Source organism: Micropterus dolomieu, linkage group LG10 (genome assembly GCF_021292245.1).
Source record: "Micropterus dolomieu isolate WLL.071019.BEF.003 ecotype Adirondacks linkage group LG10, ASM2129224v1, whole genome shotgun sequence".
Classification (NCBI taxonomy): domain Eukaryota; kingdom Metazoa; phylum Chordata; class Actinopteri; order Centrarchiformes; family Centrarchidae; genus Micropterus; species Micropterus dolomieu.
Genome location: NC_060159.1, coordinates 12,462,686 through 12,472,872, shown reverse-complemented (window position 1 = coordinate 12,472,872; position 10,187 = coordinate 12,462,686). Strand labels below are relative to the sequence as shown.

The 10,187-nt window shown below is 40.2% G+C and overlaps 1 protein-coding gene across 1 annotated transcript in view; it reads right to left on the bottom strand.

The window, feature by feature from the left end:
• The window catches only part of LOC123978219 (neuroblastoma-amplified sequence-like), a 113,242-nt gene that overhangs the window by 100,869 nt on the left and 2,186 nt on the right, over positions 1-10,187 (bottom strand). The window contains exons 4-8 of the mRNA XM_046061388.1: positions 9,154-9,231; positions 8,403-8,450; positions 7,475-7,518; positions 2,502-2,635; positions 949-1,082 (exon numbers count right to left, since the gene is read on the bottom strand). Of these exons, the coding sequence (XP_045917344.1) occupies positions 949-1,082; positions 2,502-2,635; positions 7,475-7,518; positions 8,403-8,450; positions 9,154-9,231 (438 nt within the window). The remainder of the gene's footprint in view (positions 1-948; positions 1,083-2,501; positions 2,636-7,474; positions 7,519-8,402; positions 8,451-9,153; positions 9,232-10,187) is intronic.

Here is a 10,187-nt window from a genome sequence, read left to right as displayed (position 1 = left end):
CACACACACACACACACACACACACACACATACACACATACATACATACATATACACACACACACATATATATACACATACACAGTACATTAATTTAAATCAGATGATAAGAAGAAGCTCCGAAAATCTCCAGAAACAGGACCTTTAGAAAAAGATCAATTTATATGTGATAACTGCTAAAATCTTGCAGTTGAAATATCCAAAATAGCTGAAATACTGAAACAGTTAAAGTTGTAGTTGAAGTGGTCGAATTACAAATACTGAAAAAAGTTTCAACTGAAGCGCAAGCACTGAATGAAACTGAACTGATTTAAGTGTAAGCACTGAGAGGATAATAAGTATGAGATGAAATGACAGGGCCCGAAAGGAACTGCAATGTTAGTCGGAAGTTTAGGTGAGTAATTGAGACGGCAATGTCGGTTAAAGTGCAAGTCCTGAAAGGCATTAGCGTATTAGTGTATAAACTGAAAGGCTGGTGTCAGTTGAAGTGTAGGCACTGTAGGCAGACGGACAAAACTGTGTATGAACAGTTGAAAAGTGAGGACCTGAGACCTGAAAGGGTTTGAAGCGTCAGTCGAAATGTAAGCATTGAGGGAAGCTAAAATGTCAGTTGAAGGGAGAGATTTGAAATGTCAGTTGATGTGTAACCACTGAAAGCGGTTGAACTGTCCTATGAAGAGTAAAGGATGAAAGCAGTGGAAATGTCAGTTGACATGTTGACAAGAAAGGGTGTGCTGTTCTATAATATAAAGATGTTCAAATATACAGTACATGCATTTAATTCAGAAGATAGGAAAGCAGTCCAGAAATAATGCTGGACGTGAGAATGATTGTAGGTCATTTAATCTACTTAACATCATGTGACTAATATAAAAGGTTCTCTGACAACCTTTATAGGTGTATTAGTGAAGCAGTTTTGTGTATTAGTGAAGCAGTTTTGTCTCTCACCTGACTAGGTAATTCTTGAGCCCGCCACCGTATGTAATAACAAGCAGCTCGGCTGACCACTGGGCACTGGCTGTATACTCCAGGAAAATCAGGCCCGCCACTGCACAACTGAAATCCCCGGGAAAACTCACCGCCTGGATCAAGAGAGGGAGATGAGAAAGAAGACTCAGCGGCGGTGTGAAAGTGACTGATGTAAATGGTAGAGGAAGTCAAAAGAAGTGGAGAAATACGCATAATTATCCATCAGTTTGTGCCCCCACCAAGTTTTTACAAGGACAAACAACAAAGATACAACATGCCAGCAGACAGGAAAACTATTAGAAAGAACATGATGAGAAAGTGAAGGCCGGGAACAAGAGATAAGAGACAGAGAAAGTGAAAGAGAGACAGAAAATGAGAGAGATGGCGGGGTAGGCAAAATGAGCACATTTTAATTTTTTTAATCCGTGCATTCTTGCTGTCTTTTTTCTATCCTCTCCTCCAGAAATAGCAGCAAGTCACCGGCGTGTGCACTTAGCAGTGACAAACAAGAGAGACAGTAGAGCAGAGCGGGGGGGGGGGGGGGGGGGGGGGGGGGATGGTTGTGCTGGTGTAAGTGTGCAGACACAGATACTGTAGATACATAACAAAGTAGAGTTGCACTAAAGGAATGAAGATCACAGACTTCGAGAGATGACTGTGGCTGGGGAGCGTCTGCGCTCATTGTCTCTGACAGGGTGGATGAAGGAATGGAGGGAATGATGGATCGAAATGGAGGAATGATAATATGTAGCACACAGAGGGTATTAAACTGAGCGGTGGGGGGTGGGGGGTGGCAGATGGACTTGAAATGGCATCGCAAGGAGAGCTACTGAGAGATGAGATGAGAGGACTACTAGAGGAGAGACAGAAAGGAGGATCTAGGGACTAGCACGCATGTGAAAAATTAAAGAGAGGAGGCGGTGAGGACAAAGAAGAAAAGAATGGGACACTATGAGCAAATAGGAAGGAGTAGAAAAAAAGCATCAGACAATGAATGAAGAAAGCAGGCATGACAGACAAAAAGAGCACAGAGGGTGTCTGACATGGAGACACTTTCTTCAAAAAAGGTGACTGGCAGCTCAAAGAGTCCGATAAATGTAAAGCAGAACCTGGACCAGTCTCTAAAGCCAAGATTATGGATGTCTGAATCCTCAAAACTGTGTCACTCTAAAGTTACAAATACGGTCAAATCTGCTGTTCCATATTATCATTTTGTTAGGATAAGAAACTTAATTTACATTTATCTGTAGTGACCACATTAAAAAACAGAAACAGTCCGTCCAGCACTTTCCAATGATAAATTAAGGAAAATGTATTAATTAATTTATATTAGATACAACACATTGGAACTGAACAAATCATCTGAAACAAATTTGAAGTGTATAGTGAATGCTGGGTTTCCATATGCTACGCCTAATCACTTATAATTAGTATGAACACATGCACAAAGAAAAAAATTAAGACACAATGACAGCTTGGAGGGGGAGAGGGGTTGTTTGATGACGTCAAAGCAGAGGGACTGGCATGGTTACCGGCGCGATGACAAAGAGTTCGCTGCCCATGAGGTCGAAAAGGCGCACGGTGCCAGTGCTGTCGGCATAGGCTAGCAGGGTGCAGTCATGGCTCCATGCCACCCTTCGCCACTGAGGGTTTGGGTCCTTTGGCACTGTAGCAGATGAAAAAAAAGAAGACTTAAAAAACTCATACAAACAGATAAAAGACAAGACATTCAGGGAGTCAAGGATTTCTCATTAAGCCCGATGAGTAAAACTCTCTACGAATAATCCCCGGTGCTCTGTGGTCGCACCGATGATGAATACAGATGGGAGAAGGAGGATCAAGCTAATGCCATACATCAACAAAGTGTGTCTAAGGACCTATCCAATTCATCTATAAAGGACAGCTAGAGTAATGCATCTCAATAATTGTCTCTCAAAGACATGCACGTGCACACTCATGCTTTCACGTGCACTCATGACGACAGCGGGAGAAAGGTGGTGTGGGTAAAAAGAGAGGCAGTGGGAAAGGGGGGAGGAGAGCGGAGATCATAAATCCAGCTTTTATTGAAGTATAGGCTACTGTTTCACCAATCTGCTGGCTCAGCAGTGCTGTGAGTATAACCATATCGCTGTTATAAAGCACATGCCTGCCTGCTGGCACTTTCTCAAGGCTTTGCTGTCATACTTCCCTCTGATGGAAGAGCTGCAGTCTGGCAGGCCTCTGATCCAGAATCTGTTGTGAACACCCGATTATCTTCTGACACATTTAACAGTATGGGGGAAATAGGGTGAAACTATTGTACTTGTTCAAACATATACAGTATCTCTGTGTATTGGGTACAAGAAAGCGGAGTACATTATTAAACTAAATAAAACCTTTAGCACAGACTTAGATTCCTGCACTGGAGAACAGTGTGAAACATAATAAGCCACCATGCGTGCTGTGTCTGCTAAGCAATAAAGTTACGAAAAGGAAGTTATGTTTTTGTTGATATCACATACCGGCGCTACTGGCGTTTATTGTATTGAATTTCTTGGCTGAGGAGCACTGCTGCAACCCCTGGTGGGCAATACCGCAAACGAATGGAGGCGTTGGATATTGTATGACTAGAATTTTAAATGAAGAGCGAAGGGAGGAAGTGGGAGGCGAGACAGAGAGAGAGAGAGAGAGAGAGAGAGAGAAACAATGAATCCGGCACCCACTGAGAGAAATAATAGCTCCCCAAATTTAAAGGCCTAAGTATCAGAGCGCACCTCAGGAAGTAGGCGATTTAACACACCTATGAGACTCTCGGTTGAGGAGGAGCAGACAAGAACATGGAGCCATTATGAGAGCCATAGGTACCAAGCGTCTCCTCTGCTCTCGTTTTTTTTTGGCTCTTTCGTTCCTATTTCAATCTTTTTTCTATTTCACTCTTAGTCTCTCGCCTCCCCTCTATCTCTCGCTCCCATTATGAATTGTATACAGTATGTTGTTCTGCGGCTGAGAGGGTTCCATTTCCACATAGATGGCTTTTTTGGGGAGCTGGAAAATTGGATGCTACTGTTCTGATTTTTTTGTTGTTTTTTTCCCCCCCTTCTCCTAGCGATGGCGGGGGCGGAAGTTGGGGAGAATTACACCCCGACGACCCAATAGAAGTCTTCTATCTAAAGCCTTGCAGATGCATTTATCAGAGCTCAACACTTATGAATTATGTACAGGGGTGGGAGCATGGGAGATGACTCCAATGTAAGCGGGGTGGGGGGGTGGGGGATATATAGGTGGGGAGGAACCGAACGCATTCATGCACGGGGGACAAATACGCACAAGCAAAAAAGTCCGTAACGCATACACATGCACACTCCTCCATTAACAGCAAATGCCATTGAAGGCAGGATCACAGCAAAATCCATTAGGATAAATCTCCGTGAAATGAAATGAAGTAAAAGTAAAATGAAAAGGAGAGATGAAATGGGATGAAAAAGAGGAGGGAGACTGGGGTTTTCACAGGCCCACGGGCTACTGTTCTCCACGCTATGAACTATTAGAACAACGGCTCACAATGACGGCTAGCCAGAGCAGAACAAATATAGTGTGAGACAGAGAGACACACAGAAGGGGCGGGAAAGATGATGAAAATGAGAAAAAAAAGTGAAGATTGAAAGAAAAGAAGAAAGAAGGAGAGAGGTGGAGACTATGCTGATAAAACCCACACACGTTTTATTCTGGGCTTTTTTGTGATGTGTTTGGTGCAGTGTGTACTGTATGTGAGTGTGAGAAAATGTGAATAAAGACAGGGAATTCAGAAAGAAAACACACCAGCTTCCTTCAAATACTTTTGATTTGTAGAAATTTGTAGATATATGAAGCAATCCTGGTGAATGTTGCTGCAGCTTAGTTGTTGCCTTCGGCCAATTCATCTAACGACCTCTGGTTGGCCCTGTGGGGGAGAATGCTGGGCACTGGTGTGCACTGCTGTCTGCCAAAGCGTCTTTTTTGGTGTCAAAAGTCAGAAATTTATCAATTCTACACCTACGCTCCAAAAGGGGCACGGCTGTTGCCATTTAAACTTACATTAACTGATTTTTTGGGTGACTTGGGGGCAACAAGCTGTAAACACAACATGGGCAGAGTATCATGTTATAAAGCTGTTATGGTGAACATGTTAGCTAATATTTACACAGAGCAACATTAGCATTAATTTGGAGTCATGTTATCAGACCACCTGATGAATATAAGTCCAATATTCATTCTCCTTTTATCTCTATTTTGGTCTCCACCACTTCCTGGGGGAAATATCTGACTCTTTAGCAATTAAATACTCCCATATGTTCACCAGCTAGTTGCTAACTTTGGTCATCTACTGTTTGGTGCTGGGCAGGTACCGAACAGCAAGTTTATCGCTGAAAACAGCTGTGTGCCACTGCTGGAAACGGGGGACTACAGAGTTGGGTGATTTCTCTGGGTTTATCACTATAAACAACCCCTTTTAGATCACACACAGTGATTTGATCAATTGCTAATACAAAAATATTGATTGGTGCAGCTTAAGGTAAAAAAAACACCTACATGAATAACAAAGATGTCAATAGTGATTATTTTCAAACATCTAAGCTAAGTGTATTTAACTTTGTTTATGTCATAGGTTTATAGAAGGTGTGGCCTCACTATGTTTAGAGCCATTAGGACTGACACAGTAGGCCATTTTAACAGCTAAACAAACAATCATGGATATTTATTGTTATCAGCCACTATGAGGCTGCGTTTAATGAGTGGCAATGTAGGGGATGAGGCTGATTATCTGTGTAGCTGTTCACAATCACTCTCACACATTCCAATTAGCCACCATGGTCGATATTTCTCTTTGAAACAAACTCAGAGTAGATGTGTACAAGCATAGGCATGCACGCTCAGATACACTCACATGCGCAACAAAAGACTACATGTTAATCAACATCACCACAGATGGCAAAAACAGCCTACTGTTCACTCAATCGCACTCGCTAAATAAAAGACACTTGCTAGTTTACCTAATTGATATTTCAGACGCTTATGAATTATTGTCATTTCGCATCGTCACTGAAAGGTGTAGTATTGTTGGGACTGTTAGCAGAGACTAGTGTACATACTATGGACAATACTTCTTTTGTTGTTCCATTGTGAGTATTTTTGAGGACACTATATCGTGTGTAAATTTCACTTTTCAGAATTATGTGCACTATATAGTAGGGATGCGCCGATCAGACTTTTTCAGTCCCGATATCAATACCTGAGCTTTGGGTATCGGCCAATGCTGCAACTATAAATCGAATAATCAATTAGTTGACAACTATTAAATTAATTGCCAAATATTTGGATAATTGATTAACTGGTTGAGATTTTTTTTTTTTTATTCAAGCTTCTTAAATGTGAATATTTTCTGGTTTCTTTCCTACATTATGACCATAAACTGAATATCTTTGGGTTGTGGACAAAACAAGACATTTGACGACGTCATCTTGGGCTATGGGAAACACTGATTGACATTTTTTACCATTTTCTGAAATTTGATAGACCATACAACTCATCACTAATTGACAATGACAATAATCATTACTTGAAGCCCTACAGAGTACAGAGCCGATACCAGTGTAAAATTAATAAGCTGTATTCCACACTTTGAGGAAGAGACTAGGAATCCCTATTTTATGTGTAAGGCAACATCAGGCTTGATCAAGCATGAAATACCTCCAAACTGCTGACCCCTTGTTTTTAGCTTCCTCCATGCTATGATAGCTCTCCTAGCAAATTGTTCATGTCTACCGGCACTCTGCTGGAGCATAATTTAATTGAATAGATCGGTCCCATAGATCCGATCCTTTTTCACCGATACCCGATCCAGCTATTTAGGTCAATATCGGATCGGTGCATCACTACTATATAGTTGAATGATTTGAGACATGGTCTTTGTCTCTGTTCTTCTCTGAGACCAAAGACAAACCTCCACTTCTGGTTGAAGAATACTGTTAATTCTATTCTATTATCTTCTATCAGCTTTAGACGGTATTATATAATGACAATATGAACAAATTTTCAAAAACACTGTTTAAATTAACAATTTGTAGCAAACAGTTCACTGCACTGAAAATCAGTTTGATCATTTTATATTTGATTCTGCCTACATTTGCCATATTGTACTAAACATATTTCTAATTATATTGTAATAATAATTTTAGCCAATATTCTATTTCTGTTGTCCTGTATTGCACTGCGTTGTATTCGATTCTATGTTCTTCTCACACACGCACCACAGTGTACTGTTCAAGGACACATACACACACACCATAACTCCCCTAGATCAACTTAAAAAGACAGACATGAAGGGTTACAAGCACACTCACATTACACAGACTATACTACACAACAGTAACAGGTACATTTATAAAGTAAATGGGGTGTTTAGCGAGGTGAGCTATGGTGATTTAATGTAATTCAATGTGAACTCCAGTATGTGATTGATAAAACTGGGGGAGGGGGGGGGTCTTACCCTGGCACTTCCCAATGACTGAGCCAAAGTCATCTCTCACAGACCTGAGGAGCAAACACACACACACACACACACACACACACACACACACACACACACAGAATGAGACAGGCAGGAAAACACAACAACATTACACCGCACAACAAGGATACACACATCTAGCCTGTAAGGTGGGTTATAACAGCCACTGATAGCCTGCCAACTAAAGTAGCTCAATGGATCAAGCAGACAGGGCCTTGAGAGTAGGCAGTGTTTAGATAGACTCTTAAAAGAGCTCAATGGATAAGACCTTGAGCTGACTTAACACCCACTCATACCAACTAACACCATGAAGGAAGGCTATAAAACACACACAACAAAGTGTAGTGAACAACAGAAACATACTGTGTTTTATATGTTGATAAGTGCACGTAAATGACTTCCATATTACACAAAAAAGGGTATAGTGAAAGACCTTTTCAGCCAAAGCTTTAGATATTGGAATTTGCCTCTTGTTAGCCTCTGGAGAGCTAGATGTATTTGTGTAGCTGGTTCACTGCTATTGATTTTTATTTAAATTTTACTACATTCATAGGCATTACATTGCATCAGTAGAGCATAATGCTGAGCATTTTCTCTATATAAGTGGGAAAATGGGTTGCGTATGAAAATAATTACATGTATGCTTTGGTCCCTTTCTCTATCCCTCACACACACAAACAAACTAAAACACTAATATTTTCAAATTCGAGTTCACTTTATGTTGTCTGATTGTATTGTTGCTGTTTGTTTTGACGTTTGGGGAAAAAAATAATTCTGTAGATACAAGCTGAGACTGCAGCCCTTTTAAAAGGGAGATGTTATTAATTCTCCCTTAATTAAAAGGTTCTCTATCACTCGCACACACAGTCAGAGTGCCTCAGACAGCAGGACAGAGCTCAATAATTACCTAATCTCCACACACTGGTCCTGAACCACTGCTAGCAGTTTGCCATTACTGTGGAGAAAACAAGAGAATGGTCAGGAATGAACAAGAGTAAATGGGGAAAGACATGTGAACAAATGTCATGATGGCTGATATTTATTTATGATAAAGTGGGAGATGAAATGAAGACTGTCAAGGGTGATTAACGGAATAAGACACATTTATGGGTGTTAATGAAGAAAATAATATTTTTTTTTCTGTGTGAGAATGTGTCTAGCAGGGCAGTTTGGATGGAAAAGAGATCAAGACTGGAATAAAAGCCCATGTTGGATGGCTTAAAGAGGGAAGAAACGATAATAACTGGGAGCATTAAAAAAAGCAAAGATAGTTTCAGACGGAATGAAATGAGGGAGAAAGATTTAAGGGCAGACAGAAACGAAATGGAAGGAGAGCATCAAACTAATGGACATCAGCAGCATCATTTCACTACGCTTAACACTGTCTTACATGTTTGAATCAATAGGCAATTAAAACTGCCCTTTCTATTTGGTTGGTCTGTTGTAATGAGCATGTGTAAATGATTGGTTGAGGTGGATACGCAAAAGGGAGAGAAAGCCAGAAGAGGGGAAGGCTTAGTACATGTCAGCAACAAAGTAGCCCACATTCAAGTATTGATCACTGTGTGTGTGTGTGTGTGTGTGTGTGTGTGTGTGTGTGTGTGTGTGTGTGTGTGTGTGTGTGTGTGTGTGTGTGTGTGTGTGTGTGTGTGTGGCACCTTGCAAGCACCAGCTGCCAGTTGATCTGCTTGTTTGCCAGGCGGACAAGACCGTGAGGCAGAGACGAGCTGGAGGGGCTGAGATTTCCAGAATCGAACAAACAAAACAGAAAATCAGAAAATCATTTTAAAAAAAGGTTAATAACGGCCAAACAGTATTTACAAAGTGTCTTATCTCACCGTCCTCCTTCTAAATGGGACTAAACATTCCAAGCAAAGACTTTCTTCTTAAGAGCTGTTAACAAAGCTGCTGATAGCAACTTTTACTGAGGGACTGAGAGAGACTAACCCTGTTGCTATGGATGACATCATGCCTATTCCCTATGTCTACAGTGATTGGTTGACAGGTGACCAGTCTGTGTCAGTCAACGTAAAACAAAATATTCATCAACACATAGGAGTGTGAACAGGAACTAGATGTTATTAAAATAAATACAATTCGATACAATTCAATAAAATTCAACTAAATAAAATCTTCAAATAGATTTACTTAAATTAAAAATATCTAGTGAAACTAAATTAAATAAAGTTAAATTTATTTTCTTTAGATGTTAAATCAAATTAAATCAAGTTAAATTTAACTGAATCATATCTAATTAAATGTAATTAAACTTCAATTAAGTCATGTTAAATGAAAAATGTCATGAAAATACATTAAACTGATTAAACATTAAATTTAGTTAAATAAAATTAAAATAAAGAAAAGTATTTTACATGCAATTTAAATTAAATTAAAAACTACTAGCAATTAAGTCATCTTGGTGATTATTTAATGTACACCTAATAAACTGTCAAACAAATGCAGATCTGAAGAGCGCATGTTTTATTTAAGGCATCATTTTTACAGATGTTGTTGGGTTGTTTCAGTTTATTGGTGAGTAAAATCTGATTCTCACTATCGTATCCACCGTCGAAATATGCTTTTAAAAGTTCATTATCATTGTATTCTTGTAATGTACTATTCTGTTTTGGGGCTAAAACAAATTTGCCTGAAGCTTCTGTCCCCCCCCCCCCCCCCCCCCCCCCCCCCCCCC